This window comes from Heptranchias perlo, chromosome 38, assembly GCF_035084215.1.
Source record: "Heptranchias perlo isolate sHepPer1 chromosome 38, sHepPer1.hap1, whole genome shotgun sequence".
NCBI classification, from domain to species: Eukaryota; Metazoa; Chordata; class Chondrichthyes; order Hexanchiformes; family Hexanchidae; genus Heptranchias; species Heptranchias perlo.
The window spans coordinates 10,284,776-10,303,170 of record NC_090362.1 but is presented as its reverse complement, the minus strand read 5'-3'; the positions used below and the strand labels follow the sequence as shown (position 1 = coordinate 10,303,170).

At 42.1% G+C, this 18,395-nt stretch overlaps 1 protein-coding gene across 3 annotated transcripts in view; it reads left to right on the top strand.

Moving 5' to 3' along the window:
* Window positions 1–18,395, top strand: part of LOC137304728 (leucine-rich repeat-containing protein 49-like) — a 238,100-nt gene that overhangs the window by 183,839 nt on the left and 35,866 nt on the right. For all 3 annotated transcript variants that reach the window (XR_010958635.1, XR_010958634.1, XM_067973404.1), the window contains exons 13-14: window positions 8,596–8,833; window positions 13,019–13,204. Coding sequence is in view for 1 of the 3 variants with exons in the window: in XM_067973404.1 (XP_067829505.1) it covers window positions 8,596–8,833; window positions 13,019–13,204 (424 nt within the window). In the remaining 2 variants the exon portion in view is untranslated. The remainder of the gene's footprint in view (window positions 1–8,595; window positions 8,834–13,018; window positions 13,205–18,395) is intronic.

The following is an 18,395-nucleotide window of genomic DNA, read 5'->3' as shown; positions in this document are numbered from 1 at the left end:
AATGTATTGCTCTGAAGTGCTTTGAGAATACCAGCAGGTTACAACACAGGCAGGGCAGGAAAGTGGGTCAGCTCTGCTGCTGTGATCTGGCTGGGGCTTCATTCCACGTCTTGATATGGGGAGGAGTTGGCCCATGCTACTGCTGATATTGAGACAATGTGAGGCACCTGAATAATGGAGATGATTATCACTTGCATTTGATACACACCCTTTACAATTTGTTATCAATAAAGAATGATATCTGGTAAGTAAAATCTGGGATTTACAAGGGACATGAATAGATATTTAGTACCAGTGTAAGCAAAGAGCAAGCCACTTGGTTATTTCTGGGAAGCAGCGAGCCCAGACCTGCCTAGTTGTGTTTACCATCCAGTGGGAAGTGATTCAAGAATGGGAACATAAATGCAGGCAGTCTGAGGCAAGACAGAAAACAAATACAGCTACAGTATATAAAGCAGTACTTAAAGAAACATTACCTCGCTCTTTTGTTAAGATTTTGTAAACTTCTCACTTTCAAAATGTCAAAATAGAGTTTTACACAATGGAGCAAAAATCTTACCAACTTTGACACTGCTGCTCCAGTTATCGAATAGAGGGTTCCCTCTGAAGGGAACAATGCTTGAAATGTATTCCATACGGAAAAACTCGCAATGCCATTGGGTATGTCAGCTGCTTGGATTGTACGCGATGCACTTGCTCACACCAGTCGGTCTTGCCTTACATGATCAGTCTCCAGAATAAAACTTCCTTTCTTATCTTGTTTCAGACTAATCAATCTCTATCACTGAGTCTACAACAGACCCAGACATGAGGTGAGGAAAACCCCCAGTGGTGGAGAGGTTTGGGAACCATAGGTCCAAAGTCACATGTTCCTCCCAAGCCTCCTACACTTATCACGTCATGTCCCAAATTATTCATATACAATTTGTATGTGCAATTTCTTTCAGTAAGCTAAGCCCTACGTGACCTCAAGGACTAGGGAAGTGCCCTGGGAGTCTGTCTAGAAGGTGGACAGAGGCGTCCCAGGGATGCCCCTTTCCTTTTTTTTGGTTCGTTCATGGGATGTGGGCATTGCTGGCAAGGCCAGCGTTTATTGCCCATCCCTAATTGCCGTTGAGAAGGTGGTGGTGAGCCACCTTCTTGAACCGCTGCAGTCCGTGTAGCGAAGGTTCTCCTACGGTGCTGTTAGGTAGCGAGTTCCAGGATTTTGACCCAGTGACTATGAAGGAATGGCAATATATTTCCAAGTCGGGATGGTGTGTGACTTGGAGGGGAACGTGCAAGTGGTGTTGTTCCCATGTGCCTGCTGCTCTTGACCTTCTAGGTGGTAGAGGTCGTGTGTTTAGGAGGTGCTATCGAAGAAGCCTTGGTGAGTTGCTGCAGTGCATCCTGTAGATTCAACCTCTGCCCCTTGTCAGGATGCTGCTGTTATCCATTCAGCCCCTTCCCACAGCTAGAGGCCCCTGGTATCTGTTCGACTCCTTCCCACAGCTAGAGGCCCCTGGTATATGTTCGACCCCTTCCCACGGGCAGGAGGCTCCTGGTATCTGTTTGACTCCTTCCCACGGGCAGGAGGCCCCTGGTATCTGCTCAGCCCCTTCCCGTGGGCAGGAGACTCCTGGTATCTGTTTGAACCCTTCCCAAGGTGTACAACTGAGCTGCATGGATCAGGAAGGCCTTGGGCTCCCTTGTCTATTCTGAGTTAATTGATCTCAGTTAGGCTGGCTGTATGGACACCATAACTGGCCTCAATGTCCCTGGGTTTAGGAAAGGAATTCTAGTGCATTGGGGGTGATGGCTTAAGTCTGTCAAGGTCCCTACTCCTAATCATTATCCCATGATCCCTGCTGGAAAGTACTTGGGTGTGGTCAGCATTGAGTTTGCTATGATGCCTCTCCATGGTTGAATACCCTGCTGATAGTCATACCCCAAGAATGGCCATTGAATGGCAGCAATGCTTGTGGAACTGAAGACATAACCATTCAGGAGAGGGACAACACTGTTATTTAACTGTTTGTCATTTTCTATTACACCATTTAAAACAATACTATTATTAAGCCAATAGAAGGGGAATTTTTCTTCCGTTTCAGTAGATTCCTTGTATTTTTATCCTATGGGATTTGTGTTCCTTATTTCTGTTCGAGTTTTCCTGTTGTTTCCTTCCAGATTCTTTGGGTTTTTCAGATAACTGGCTAACTTTCCAACTTTGTTATAGTCATGCAGCAACAATATCTTTTACACTACAGTGTTAAAACAGAAATGTTTAAGACCTACTATGTTCTTTATTTCTTTTAAGATTTTTTTCAGCTCAACATGCTGGAGAAAACTGTTAGTTAAGACCCACAATTTTTTTTTAAAAACCTGCTTCTTTCTCTGTTATGCATGTTTCCTATAGACCTGTAAAATTAAGCAGCTCCCAGGGAATTGATCTTCTATAAATGGAAATGATTCATGAATCTAACCATGTTCATTGTGAAATGGCAGCAAATTTGGTGTAATGTTGCACATTTCTGACAACAAGAACAAATTGTAGTGTTCTGGCAGTGGGGCTACACAACTAACAAAAAAACCCATTATTTTTGTACGTAATACTCTCCGATTTAGCCTCTTGAGTGTATTAGATTTCTTAAGCACTTGGAACTGATTTACTACCCACTTGTGCTACTGATATTGCGTCTTAGCCTAAAAAATATTTTAAAAAACTATTCACTAAATGATGATGAGTGACAGATGAGATAACTGCTACAACAGATGGGAACCATTCTCATTTTGACAGAAGTGACTGCGCTCTGTAATACATAGCCTCTAATTTTACACTAACTTCATGCATTGTCTGTTGCCCTTTTCAAATATAAATTACATGATTTTTATTTTATGCCAATCTGTGTTTTTACAACTTATGGTATTATAATTCCAATTTTGCTTTAATGTGTAGCAGTTTTCGGTGTGCAAAATCAGTGGTATAATTCTGGAGTAAAGTTGGTGATCTGACTCCTGATTACAGGAAAGGCAAGTTCTGTGAGACTCACTGCTGGAAATTGTAGTATGTCTGATGTGGCCTCAGTCAATCTGCAGACTCTGCGACCTTAATGTTATTGGAGCACCAACTGTCTCATTTGTTCTTGGAAAAGAACATTTTATTAATATTCTACTTGTTTTTTTTCCCTTTTGGCAACTGGCTGTACCAGGTGAGCATGAGATCCGTGATGATGGGACAGAGCCAGCAGTTAGCAGGCAGCTGGATCACATTGCATCTCTGGACTTTGTCCCGCAAAATAGTGACAAATCACATTAAAAGTAAATTGTTAAATACACCTTTGTTTCTACAAATTAAAATTTAGGATGTGACAGCTCAGTGTGTAGTGTCACTGTTCCATTCTTACTGAGTAATGTTCGATATCTGATTGTTTATTAGGAATTATAATATGGTCAGTGCCATGAGTTAAGAAGAGACTGGTTCAAATGTGACTGTGGAAAGATCTCTGTTTGACCCTCATGTATTGGATATTGTTAGTCTCACCTGTGCAGTAAAAGTAGTAATCACTCAGGATGAGCATGCAGCACTTCTCCCAGACCCACTATGATCACCACCGTGCTGTCCAACTTCTTGATATCAAGTCGTGCATGAGCAAGACTTGTCTTCAACTTAACATCAGCAAGACAGAAGCCTTCCTGATCGGCTTCCCTCAAAAACTCCACATCCCAGCCCCCAATTTCATCTTCTCCCCACCCGCTGCCTCTTAATCTGCAGAACTTCAGTCCAGTTTGACCCTGAGGTGAGCTTCGAACCCCACATCCTAGTTACCACCCAGATCACCCATTTCCACCGCCACAATATTGCCTGCTTCTGTTCCTACCTCACACCCATTGCTGCTGAAACCCTCAAACATGCTTCTATCACCTTTAAGATCAACTACTCCAACACTCTTCTCACCAGCCTCCCAATTTCCAACCTACATAAACTGTAATTTGTTCAGAATTCCACCACCCACTCCTAACTTGCAGTACGCACTGCTCTCCTATCACTCTGTTCTCACCGGTCACTGTTGGCTCCTCATCCCCAACAGATTAGATTCAAAATCCTCACTGGCATCCATAATTCTCTCCATGGCCTTGCCCTTCCCTACCTCTGCAGACTTCTACATACCAGTGCATGCTTTCTCCTTTTCCGAACATGGCCTCATGATATCCCAGCAGGCTGGATCATTGTGTAGCACAGTATTAATACCAAGTTGATGTTAGTATTTTGTATTCGGAGTGGTCCAAAATTTTCACATATACCAATTTTCACATAATTGACAAATTACTTTAACAAAATTAATTGGATTTGATTCTCAAAGCGATGTCCTTTTAAGACAATTCTTAGTTTACCTTAATTTTATCTGCTTGTACACTGAAATGTGGTTTTTTCAGTTTCAAAACAAAACAAAATTACTTATCACAAAATTCCTTGCTGGTTTTGCAGTAATCCTGTGAACAGCATGGTAGTTTGTATGGGCTGACGTCCTGTGTGTACTCTACCGTTTACATGAGTGTGTTGTATTCTGTAGATATCTTGACTGAACAATACAAATCCATGTACCACACAAAGCAGACACATTTCAGTTGAAGAGATACACTGGTTTTCAAGTTGCACGTAAAATATCTTTGTCCTACTCGCCAACCCAGTATATCTGCTCGTGGAATAATTCTCCTTTCATTCATATAAATCTCTGGATTTTTTGGCAAAGTAGGGAAAATTATGTTGATTTAAAAAGTTTCATTGAAGTGTTTGGATGGGATACTTTGAAGCTGGTATTTTTTGACTAACAAAAATCCTAGCACTGTATCACTCTTGTTTTATTGATGCTACTGTGGTCAGTGTTATTTTGAACTTTTCTCTCTTGTTCCTTCACATCTCCAAATAGACCATCAGACTTGCTCTTCCTCCTCGCTACATAATCACTTTGCTGAAATCAGGATTCATTATGCAGTCTGATTCCTAGAACTTCAAAATTGTATAATTCCTCACCTCCCTCAGTCTTCCCTTCATCAAACAGCCTTCAGGCTTTCAAACCCCAACCACTACTTCCTGAATTGTTTCTTCTCATCTCATCTTTTCTGGGGAGCTTTGTTAGTGGTTCTTCACCTTGGTTCCTGAAAAAATAATTCCTGAATAACTTTCAGTTAAAAGGTCAGTGTAACTAGGATACTGTGCCACCTTTCGACACCATGAGCACTGTGCGGTACGAGTGGGTGCAGTGTAGTGCAGTGATGGGTACGGGTGGGTGCAGTGTAGTGCAGTGATGGGTACAGGTGGGTGCGTGTGGTGCAATGATGGGTACAGGTGGGTGCAGTGAGTGGCACATGTAGGTGCAATGTGGCACAGTGATGGGTACAGGTGGGTGCGTATGGTGCAATGATGGGTACAGGTGGGTGCGTGTGGTGCAATGATGGGTACAGGTGGGTGCAGTGATGGATTCAGGTAGGTGCAATGTGGCACTGTGATGGGTACAGATGGGTGCATGTGGTGATGTGATGGGTACAGGTGGGTGAGTAATAAATTTCTACAAAAGGTTTCAATTATCTGTTAATTCTAGATGCTGACTTACCTGCTGCATGTTTCCAGCATTTTTTTTCAGGTTTCCAGCTTCCCCAGTTTTTTGATTTTTTTTCAATTATTCCATTTTTTTAATGTTAAACCTCTTAGTACTATTGGTAGTGTGAAAATAGAAACAGTTTAAAAAATGAACAGAATTTGAGAGACTTAGAATAGGAACTGCCAGATTTAATGCTTCATCCACTCAAGGGTTGCACAAATTGATATTAAATGTAAATCCATCTCTGCAGTGCCTACTTTTCGGCAAAGTAGTGATTGGCAGGAGTGGAAAATCCCAGCCTCTCAAAACTCAGGTCTGTTTGTTTTGGCTCCTAAGAGCATAGAAAGAAAATTGATTTGCTCTGGACTGGGATCAGGTGCTGCACTGTACGTTCTGGGGTTAGATCCAATGCTGCACTGTACGTTCTGGGGTTAGATCCAGTGCTGCACTGCACGTACTGGGGTTAGATCCAGTGCTGCTCTGCACGTTCTGGGGTTAGATCCAGTGCTGCACTATACGTTTTGGGGTTAGATCCAGTGCTGCACTATACGTTTTGGGGTTAGATCCAATGCTGCACTGCACATTCTGGGGTGAGATCCAGTGCTGCACTGCACGTTCTGGGGTTAGATCCAGTGCTGCACTGCATGTTCTGGGGTTAGATCCAGTGCTGTGCTATACATTCTGGGGTTAGATCCAGTGCTGCACTGCATGTTCTGGGGTTAGATCCAGAGCATGCCCCATTCTAGCAAATTCTAGGCCATTATTTCCTTATACCTCTGTGAAGCGCCTTGGAACATTTTTCTACATTAAAGGCGGTGCATAAATGCAAGTTGTTGCTGTCACTGCCAGTAACCCTTACCCCTTAACCCTTTCCATCACCCTGAAGCTCGAAATTTTTTTGCCCTGTAAATTGGTGGAAGTGCGAGCTGATAATGGGGCAACGGGGAATCTGGGGCCTTAGTGAACAACAGGACCAACAATCTATCTCCTTAACCAATGAGATTTAAGTATTGAGAAAGAAACAGTGGAAAGACGGAGAAAGAGGGTGAATAGAGTCAAATCAAGTATAGAAATAAAGAGAGGGAAAGAAAAATTGGATTAAGAGTGAAAGAAGAGTCAGCAAGGAAAAGTAAAAAAACAAAATCAAAAGCAAAATACTGCGGATGCTGGAAATCAGAAATAAAAATAGAAAATGCTGGAAAAGCTCAGCAAGTGAGGCAGCATCTGTGGAGAAAGCAACAGAGTTAATGTTTCAGGTCGAAGACCTTTTGTCAGAACTCCAGAAGAAAAAAAAATTAAATTGTAAATTTTAAAAATCTCTAACAACAATTGACTACCTGTAGGAATGAAACTCGCAGTTTCATTTGTTCCCTTTCAGGGCTGGAGAGGTTGATTAGCATTGCAGGAACACAAATTTCGTCACTAAAATGGTATTTATGCTGCTAAGTAGCAGCCCTAACTTTGCGGCGAGTTTAATTGGCAATTAATTTGAAAATGCAGCAACTTCATGAAACTGACGAGGAGGTTGAGGTCGAGCTGCCGTTTTCACGAGGCTAATGGGGGAACGGCGCAAATCGTCCGGCAACTTGTGGCGATTCACAATTCACGGGGCATCTCTTCCTCGCCACAAGTTGCTAGACAATTTACATATTAATAACAGCAAGAGCCATTAAACAAAAAAAGAGATAATTTAATCATGAACAAACCAAACCCATGCTGATAGCTCTCCCATTTCTTTCTTTGGCAAGCTATAAGGTTTTGGTGTAACCCCAGAAAAACCTTTAAAGTATTGAATATGATAGTAAAATTTAATTTTATATCCAAAGCTTGGTAATAGGAAGCAGAATGTGATCAGAAGAAAAACAATGCTCTGACTGGAGGCAGTGACTGGGGAATTCCAGGGTCCCCTGTCAGCGAGCACAGAGACTGATCAGGGTCCCCTGTCAGCGAGCACAGAGACTGATCAGGGTCCCCTGTCAGCGAGCACAGAGACTGATCAGGGTCCCCTGTCAGCGAGCACAGAGACTGATCAGGGTCCCCTGTCAGCGAGCACAGAGACTGATCAGGGTCCCCTGTCAGCGAGCACAGAGACTGATCAGGGTCCCCTGTCAGCGAGCACAGAGACTGATCAGGGTCCCCTGTCAGCGAGCACAGAGACTGATCAGGGTCCCCTGTCAGCGAGCACAGAGACTGATCAGGGTCCCCTGTCAGCGAGCACAGAGACTGATCAGGGTCCCCTGTCAGCGAGCACAGAGACTGATCAGGGTCCCCTGTCAGCGAGCACAGAGACTGATCAGGGTCCCCTGTCAGCGAGCACAGAGACTGATCAGGGTCCCCTGTCAGCGAGCACAGAGACTGATCAGGGTCCCCTGTCAGCGAGCACAGAGACTGTTCAGGGTCCTCTGTCAGCGAGCACAGAGACTGTTTAGGGTCCTCTGCTGTGAATGAGATGTAAACAATTTTACAACACCAAGTTATAGTCCAGCAATTTTATTTTAAATTCACAAGCTTTCGGAGGCTTCCTCCTTCCTCAGGAAATTTTTCCAACAACGTTCACCTGAGGAAGGAGGAAGCCTCCGAAAGCTTGTGAATTTAAAATAAAATTGCTGGACTATAACTTGGTGTTGTAAAATTGTTTACAATTGTCAACCCCAGTCCATCACCGGCATCTCCACATCGTGAATGAGATGGTGGGGGATCTACTTGTAAAATAACATTTACTGATGACACCAAGCTACGAGATTGTAACTTACTCTGCCTCTTGGATGCTGACTGTGCTTTTCCAATGTATTCTGTTTTGATTCAATTAATATTCAGCTTTTATCTTATGATATGAAGATAAAATAATTTTAATTTCTTGCATTGATGAACAACAGTGTAATGCAAAGGTCTGAACTTTACAGATCCCTTAGTCTGTGTCATTTTATAAATATCCTTTGCACAGCTGAGGGAAAAAAAATCATTTGATAAAAGTCAAAGTAATAATGAAATTGAACTTATGTGCATGTGTCTGCAGGTCTCCTGACTTGATGCTGACCAGCGCAGTGCAAAGATTGTCCATCGCAGACTCTCACCTGGCGGAGCTGGAAGGAGACACACTGCACTTGTACGGGTTTGGTGCACTGGAGTCCCTGGACCGCGGCTGGGGCGTTCAGACAGCTGGGGCCGTCACCACTGTCTCTTTCATGTTCATAGACTTTGATGAGATTGTCCCAGTGTTACCGCGATTCAGAATTAAATTTCCAAATATTTTGGTAAGAATATTCCACGGTTGTTTTACTGATGTCTTGATTCCTGGTGAATTATTAGGTTTTAAAATTAGAATTTAGATTGCGAAAAAAGATGTTCTTGGACCAGTCTCAGTGGTGTCGTAAGAACATAAGAAACAGGAGCAGGAGTAGGCCATACGGCCCCTTGGGCCTGTTCCGCCATTCAATGAGATCATGGTTGATCTTTGACCTCAACTCCACTTTCCCTCCCGATACCCATATCCCTTGATTCCCATAGTGTCCAAAAATCTTTCAATCTCAGTCTTGAATGTATTCAGTGGCTGAGCATCCACAGCCCTCTGGGGTAGAGAATCCCAAATATTCACGACCTCTGAGTGAAGAAATTCCTCCCCATCTCAGTCCTAAATGTCTGACCCCTTATCCTGAGACTATGGCCCCTAGTTCAAAACTCTCCAGCCAGGGGAAACAATATCTCAGCATCTACCCCGTCAAGCCCTCTTAGAATCTTATATGTTTCAATGAGATCACCTCTCATTCTTCTAAACTCCAGAGAGTATAGGCCCATTCTCAATCTTTCCTCATAGGACAACCCTCTCATCCGAGGAATCAATCTAGTGAGCCTTCGTTGCACCGCCTCTAAGGCAAGTATATCCTTCTTTAGGTAAGGAGGCCAAAACTGTACACAGTACGCCAGGTGTGGTCTCACCAAAGTCCTGTACAATTGCAGTAAGACTTCCTTGCTCTTGTACTCCAACCCCCTTGCAATAAAGGCCAACTTTCTGTGTTTTGTGTACAAGAACACCCAAAACCCTCTGAACACCAACATTTAATAGTTTCTCACCATTTAAAAAAAATTCAGTTTTTCTATTTTTCCTACCAAAGTGAATAACCTCACATTTCCCCACATTATACTCCATCTGCCACCTTCTTGCCCACTCACTTAACCTGTCACTATTCCTTTGCAGACTCTTTGCCTCCTCCTCACAGCTTACTTTCCCACCTAGTTTTGTATCTTCAGCAATCATGGATACATTACACTTGGTCCCTTCTTCTAAGTTATTAATATAGATTGTAAATAGCTGAGGCCCGAGCACCGATCCTTGCGGCATCCCACTAGTTACAATCTGCCAACCTGAAAATGACCCGTTTATTTCTACTCTGTTTTCTGTCCGTTAACCAATCCTCAGTCCGTGCTAATTAACCCCAATCCCATGAGCCCAAATTTTGTGTAACAACCTCTTATCGAATGCTTTTGAAAATCTAAATATATTACATCCACTGGTTTCCGCCATAACAATATTGTTAGTTACACCCTCAAAAAACTCTAATCGATTTGTCAAACACGATTTCCCATTCTTAAAGCCATGTTGACTCTGCCTACTCATATTATGATTTTCTAAGTGCCCTGTTACCACTTCCTTAATAATAAATTCTAGCATTTTCCCTACTACTGATGTCAGGCTAAATGGCCTATAGCTCCATGTTTTCTCCCCTCCTCCTTTCTTGAATAGTGTGTCACTCCATGTTGTGGTCACTTTCAGTAGTGGTGTCACTTAGTGCTGTGGTCACTCTCAGCAGTTGTGTCACTCAGTGCTGTGGTCACTCAGTGCTGTGGTCTCTCTCAGCAGTAATGTTACTCAGTGCTGTGGTCACTCAATACTGTGGTCACTCTCAGCAGTAGTGTCAGTCAACGCTGTGGCCACTCTCAGCAGAGGCTGACACGCTACCCGAGAATTCAGTGTCCATCATGACCCATGTCAAATCCCACCCTATAACTACCTCCCACCATAAGTCCCAGCCCTTGGTCCAGTAAGCAGTGTTCCCTTATATGGATGTATTATTGACTATTATTTATTATTTGTGTGCATTGCATTGTACATGCCCCAATGCTGCTCCAGATTTTGGAGGAGGCCAGAGCACCTGATACATGCTGTGTGTGTAACCTGACTGATAAGAGCATGGCCATGCAATTTATAGCTCCTTACCCATTTTCCAGCTTTGTATAAGGGAAGAATTAATGAGTGAGAGTGGCAGGTTTTGTGGCAAAGTAGGATGCGAACCCATATCATCTAATCTTTGATCCTGGCAATGGAGAACCCATGTTTTGAATTTGAAATGTCCAGTAGTTGGATTTTGATGGTAAGTTCCAATTTGAATGTACACACAGGTGGTCATATATTTTTCTCATTTCTGGTTAAAGTATAAATCAGAGATTCTGGACTGAGCCAGATTCCAGGCGGCTGGCTGTGGAAGTAAGCTGAAGAATTCAGAAATGATATTTACTAAACAGCACAGTGGCAACATTACAGAGAGGAGGGGTGAAGTGTACTAGAATGTTGCAGAACAAACCATTAGGAAGGGAACCATTTCCCCTTCACCCCAACGTGATCCCAGTCAGTATTACGTACTTTACTGACACAAAGTACTTCCTAGTAGAGAGACAGTGAAACATGGGGCCCATAATGATGGTGATTGGAAGCTGAGAGATGTGACAGTGAAACTTTAACGGAATCTTCTTTTGTAGCTGCTGAAATATTTTAACCTCAGTATAATAAATACAGCTTTTTGCTTATTCAGCGCTTCACTCATGTCGAATCAACTCATATGGCTTAAGTTGTCAAAAAAACTAATTTTTAAAAAAAACATTTCTGAGGCCATTCAGCTTCTCCATTGTTACATCTCGTTTAGGAACCATGTACTGGGAGTAAACCCTGCAGCTTCTTAAATCACACACTAGCAAAACACAAGACAAATCACTTCCTTATAAAGAAAGATAAGAGAGATTTGCATTTATATAGCGCCTTTCATGACCTCAGGACATCCCAAAGCGCTTTACAGCCAATTAAGAACTTTTTTCGAAGTGTAGTCACTGTGGTAATGTAGGAAAAGCGGCAGCTAATTTGCACACAGCAAGGTCCCACAAACAGCAATGTGATAATGACCAGATCATCTGTTTTTTAGTGGTGTTGGGAAAAGTGCCACTGGCTCCTTAATGGCACAATTGTATCAGTAGGAAAAGTTAATAGTGATGACAGAAGATACACTTCAACAGCTAACCTGTGCATAGTGTAGTAACCAAACCTGGGAATGTGCTCAGTAATTTTATATACTCACTTTTGATGGTTTATTTTGTCTTCCAAGCCCTAAAGCGTGTTAGAGCTTGGCCTCACATTCTACAGTTTGTTATATAATCCTGTGGGATTACAGTGGGTTTTAAAGTAACTTTTGGTTAACTATTTCTCCCAGGTGTCTTTTCAGTGGTGCTGTCAAGCGAACTGCAATTGGCTAGTGTCTGGGAGAGTAGCTTGGAACAATGTTAAAAGCTGCTCCCCCTGATAGTGGCTCAAGCTGCCATCTCAATGAGGTGTCTCCAGGGGTCTGTCAGGGCAGCTCCTCAAAGCAGTGCGAAGAGGTGGTCCCCAAAGAGTGGTTGTAGGAGATGGTCTAAATGAGAGTAGATCATAGTGGCACTGAGGTGGCCTCATTGAGAAGAGCTCAGGCCAGGACCCCTTGACAGGAGAATAGCTGTGTAATTTCTCCATTTTGACACCTCTCTGTAGGCAAGCACTTGTCTCTCTGAGCCTCACACACTACAAGTTACAAAGCAAAATACTGCAGATGTTGAAATACTGAATTAAAAATCAAAAATGCTATAAACGCTGCCTGATCTGCTGTGCGTCTCTGGAGAACGGAAAAAGGTTAATGTTTCAGGTCTTGTGACCCTTGCTCAGAATTAGTTGTAATGATGTGTCATTTGACCTGAAACGTTAACCTTTTTCCTTCCTCTACAGACGCTGACTGACCTGCTGAGCGTTTCCACCACTTTTGTTCTTAATTTCACTACAAGTCAGCTTTGGGAGATGACGAGTTCAGTCTCACCTCCTGATGCTCTATGACACTTACCATGATCTGACACACAGTACATGTCAATCAATCACAGTTTGAAGTAACACTTTCCTTTGAAAAGTTGTCACTGGCTGCTTATTAGTTTTTGAGTTTTTTCCTATGCTAACTTTTTAAGTACATCACTCACTTTTTATTACAAATTTTGCTGGCAGTAAATGTTTTGTTTAATACTGATCCTTCAATGTTAATGCATTTTCTTTGTAACTTCAATTACCTCGATGAAAAAGCTGGGTTTAGTGATCTTGTGCCTAGATTTGAATCCAGCATACTTGTTTTATAATTATTTTGAAATTGTTTTGACAGCACTTCAAGTTCCAAGATACGAATCTTCACAAATTGCAGCAGTTTAATGCTCTGGCACTGGGCCGCCGGTTAGACCAACTAACTGTTAGTCCTCAGGGGAACCCAGTGGTGAACTTCACTCTCTGGAAATACTATGTCCTCTTCAGGCTCAACCATTTCTGTCTCCAAAAAATAAATGGTGTGGAGGTAAGCATGTCTCTCTCTGGAATTTTATTTAATGGATTGAATTTTGCTTTTGTTACTTTGCTAGATACCACACATACCTATACAGTTTGTGTTTGGATACTTATCAAATAATCATGCCCTGTCCTGCATCAGAAGTACATGCTAAGTATCACACAATTCTGCTTTAATGCAATAGTATCTTAATTCTTATTGGATTTAGAATCATACAGCACAGGAGGAGGCCATTGGGCCCATTGAGCCTGTGCCAACTCTTTGAAAGATCTATCCAGTTAGTCCCACCCTCTTGCTCTTTCCACGTAGCCTTGCAAATTTTTCCTTTTCAATTATTTACCATATTCCCTTTTAAAAGTTATTATTGAAACTGCTTCCATCATCCTTTCAGGTAGTGCATTCCAGATCATAACAACTCGCATAACAAAAATATTTCTCCTCATCCCCCCCTCTGATTCTGGTACCAATTACCTTAAATCTGCGTCCTCTGGTTACCGACCCTCCTGCCAGTGGAAACAATTTCTCCCCATGTACTCTATTAAAACCCCTCAAAATTTTGAAGAACTCTATTAAACCTCCCCTTAGCCTTCTCTGCTCTAAAGAGAATAATCCCAGTTTATCTAATCTTCCCACATAATTCAAATCCCTCCTCCCTGGCACCATTCTAGTAAATTTCCTCTGCACCCTCGCCAAGGCCTTGACATCCTTCCTAAAGTGTGGTGCCCAGAATTGGACTCAATACTTCAGCTCAGGCCTAACCAATGATTTATAAAGGTTTAACATAACTTCCTTGCGTTTGTACTGTATGCCTCTGTTTATAAAGCCAAGGATTGCATATGCTTTTTTTAACAGCCCTCTCAACCTGTCCTGCCACCGTCAAAGATTTGTGCACGTAAACCCTAAGACACCTCTGTTCCTGTACCCCCACTAAAATTGTATCAATTAGTTTATATTTGCCTCTCCTCATTCTTCCTTCCAAAATGTATCACTTCACACTTCTCTGCATTAAATTTCATCTACCATGTGTCTGCCCATTTCACCAGTCTGCCTATATCCTCCTGAAGTCTGCTTCTATCCGACTCACTGTTTACTACATCTGAGTTTCATGTAATCTGCAGACTTTGAAATTATGCCCTGTATAACCGTCCAGGTCATTAATATATATTAAAAATACTTCTCTGGGGATACTACTGTATCCTTCCCTCCAGTCTGAAAAACAACAACCGTTCATCACTACTCTCTGCTTTCTGTCCCTTAGCGAAATTTGTTTCCACGCTGCAACTGCCCCTTTAATCCCATAGGCTTCAGTTTTGCTAACAAGTCTATTATGTAGTACTTTATCAAACATCTTTTGAAAGTCCAGATACACAACATCAACTGCACTACCCTCATCAACCCTCTCCGTTACGACATCAAAGAACTCATTCCTGTTTGTCAGATGCGATTTGCCTTTAACAAATCCATGCTGGCAGTCATTTAGCAACCCATTTTTTTCCAAGTGATGATTAATTTTGTCCCGGATTATTATATCTCAAAGTTTCCCCACTACCACTGTTAGGCTGACTGGCCTATAGGTTTATCCCTCTCCCCTTTTTTGAGCAGGGATGTAACATTTACAATTCTCCAGTCCTCAGGCAGCACTCCCATATCCAAGGAAAATTGAAAGATTGTGACTACAGCCTCTGTTATTTCCACCCTTACTTCCCTCAGCAACCTAGGGTGGCTTTTCTACTTTGAGCGCTGCCAACCTTTTAAATACCTCCTTTATCTATTTTTATCCTGTCCAATTTCTCTACTATCTCTTCCTTTACTGTAACATTGGTAGCATCCTCTTCTTTAGTGAAGACAGATGCAAAGGACTCATTTAGTTCCTTTGCCACCGCAAGAAGATCTCCTTTTTTTCCCTAATTGGCCCCACCCTTTGACTACCCTTTTACTATTTATATGTTTATAAAAGACTTGTGTTCCCGTTTATGTTACTCGCTAATCTTTTCTCATATACTCTCTTTGCCCCTCTTATTTCCTTTTTTCAGTTCTCATCTGCACTTTCTGTATTCTGCTTGATTCTCTACTGTATTATGAATCTGACATTTATCATAAGCCTCCTTTTTCTGTTTCATTTTAACCTCTATATCTTTAGTTACCCAGGGAGCTCTAGCTTTGGATGCCCTTCCTTTCCCCCTCATAGGAATGTGTGTAGTCTGTACCTGAACTATCTTCTCTTTGAAGGCCTTCCATTGCTCATTTACTGTTTTACCTGCAAGTCTTTGAATCCAATCCACCTGGGTCAGATCCCTTTTCAATTCACTGAAATTAGGCCTCCTCCAGTTGAGTATTTTCACATGTGATTTTTTTCCTTGTACTTTTCCATAAGTAAACTAAACCTAATATTGTGATCACTGTTTCCCCAAATGCTCTCGCACTGAAACATGCTCCACTTGATTCCTCAGAACATGATCCAGCACTGCTTCCGTTCTTGTTGGCTGGAAATATACTGATCAAGAAAATTCTTCTGTACACATGTCAGGAATTCCTCCTCTTCCTTGCCCTTTATATTGGGATAATTGAAGTCTCCCACCATCACGACTCTATTGTTTTTACATTTTTCTGAAATCTGCTTGCAGATTTGCTCCTGCATCTCCTTCCTAATATTCGGTGATAGCTCCTTTATTGTTCCTTAATTTCTAACCAAATAGATTCTGTCTTTGAATCCTCAAGCATATCATTCCTTACCAGGATTGTAACAGTATCTTTGATAAATACTGTCACCACCCACATCTTTTTTTCTTCCTTCCCTATTCCTTCATAATTGCAGCCAGGAATTTTAAGTTCTTAGTCCTGCCTTTGTCTCCATTATTGCTACTATATCATAATCCCATGTGGCTACTTGTGCCTGCAGCTCACCAACCTTATTTATCGCGCTCCGTGTATTTACGTATATGCACTCCAAACCCGCCTTGGTCTGCTTTGCTTTGCTCCCCTGTCTGATCCTTCCTCTTTCTGGACTACTCTTTATTCTAATGCTGTTTGTTGTCCCAGTCCTCTATGCACTTTGTTTCTCCTCTCTGATGCATCATCCTGGTTCCCCTCCCTCAGCCAAATTAGTTTAAACCCCTCTGCATAGCACTAGTTAACCTTCCCGTGAGGACATTGGTCCCAGCCCTGTTAGAGTGCAACCCATCCATCTTGTACAGATCCCTCCTGCCCCAGAACTGGTCCCAGTTGTTTGCCTGAGTAGCATATTACAAACCTGTAATATCAAACCATCCAATAGAACTGCCCTCTAAACATAATACTATATCTGCAACATTCTTATAGCTTCTAAGAGTAAATTCCAACGTTTCCTGAAAGATAGACAACAACTCCAGTTATTTTCACTGTCTTGATACAGAGACTAGCCTCTCAATCTCACTGTTACATTCTGTCTGTCTGTCTGTTCTGTTTTTTTGTTGGTTGGTTAATATCTGTCTGTCTCTCTCTCTATCTCTCTGCTTCTCTCTGACTCAACACCTCATGTTATCTGTCTATTTGTCCCTCTCTGTAAACACAATTTGAATGAGGCAAGAGGCCACAAAGTTACTTTTTTTTCTGCCTTTGCCACAATTTAACTTCAAACGTGTTCATGTAGTTTGTGAGAAACCCGGCCATTGGTTTTGTGTCACCCTGATGTTCACCAATTCTATCTGGTATAGAAAGTAATGGAAGTTGCTCTTTATCACAAAATTATACTTTTCTTGAAATTAGTGTTTGTCTAAAAATGTATGTGGAATCGTTATTTACCACGGACCCCAGAGGAAGCATTGCACATTGAGGGCATGTAAACCTGGGATGTGACGTGAAGTGTTATGGTGGGACGGGGTAAAATTTATACCAATGCAGCCTCTATTTTAGAGTCTGTAAGGTTACATGTCCTTTGTTTGCTTTTGTGGCATAGATTGGTTGGCGGCAAAGGGATGCATTTATTTTATAAATTTTATGTTTGCTTTCATAATTACAGATTTGAAAAGAAGCCTTTGTGCCCTCTGTCAGCATTCCTGCCCCAACACAATCTGGAATCTGATAACTTATCAGTCCATTTTTTGTTCTAAGTTTAGAAAATTCCATTTATGTGGTGGTAAGATCACCTTCTGCTGCTCTTATCTCTGCCATATTTTTATTTCCCATAGTAACTAAACAAATATGATGCCAGAGCATTTGAGGTGCCATGATTATCCTGTTCACCCTCCTCACCGGCTAAGCTGTCGTATTAGATTCCTAGAATGACACTAAGATTGAAGCCTGATGCAACACTGGCTGAAAAAGCTTCTTAAGCTGTCACAGATCATGTCTGTACCATTGTGGCTGGGATAGGATCAGCCTGTAATTTGTATTTCTCAATGTAAGTTTCAACATTTAAATTGTGTCAAGAACTTTATTTTGGTTAGGTATAAAATAATGAAATTCGATTGACATACTGTTCTGCTCTGAAGCATATTCAGTAGGTCATAGAATCATAGAAATTTACGGCACAGAAGGAGGCCATTCGGTCCATCGTGTCTGTGCCAGCCGAAAAACAGCTATCCATCCTAATCCTACTTTCAAGCTCTTGGTCCATAGCCTTGTAGGTTACGGCACTTCAGTTGCATATCCAATACGTTTTAAATGTGATGAGGGTTTCTGCCTCTACCATCCTTTTAGGCAGTGAGTTCCAGACCCCCACCACCCCCTGGGTGAAAAAATTTCTCCTCAACTCCCCTCTAATCCTTCTAACTCTACTTTAAATCTATGCCCCCTGGTTATTGACCTCTCTGCTAAGGGAAATAGGCCCTTCCTATCCACTCTATCTAGGCCCCTCATAATTTTATACAGCTCAATTAAATCTCCTCTCAGCCTCCTCTGTTCCAAAGAAAAGAACCCCAGCCTACCCAATCTTTCCTCATAGCAAAAAATTCTTCAGCCCTGGCAACATCCTCGTAAATCTCCTCTGTACCCTCTCTAGTGCAATCACATCTTTCCTGTGATGTGGTCACCAGAACTGTATGCAGTATTCCAGCTGTGGCCTAACGATTTGGAGGAACGGACCAAGTGTAACATATCAAAGTTTGCAGATGATACAAAGATGGGAGGGAAAGTGGAGAGTGAGGAGAACATAAAAAACCTACAGGGTGATATAGACAGGCTGGGTGAGTGGGCGGAGATTTGGCAGATGCGATACAATATT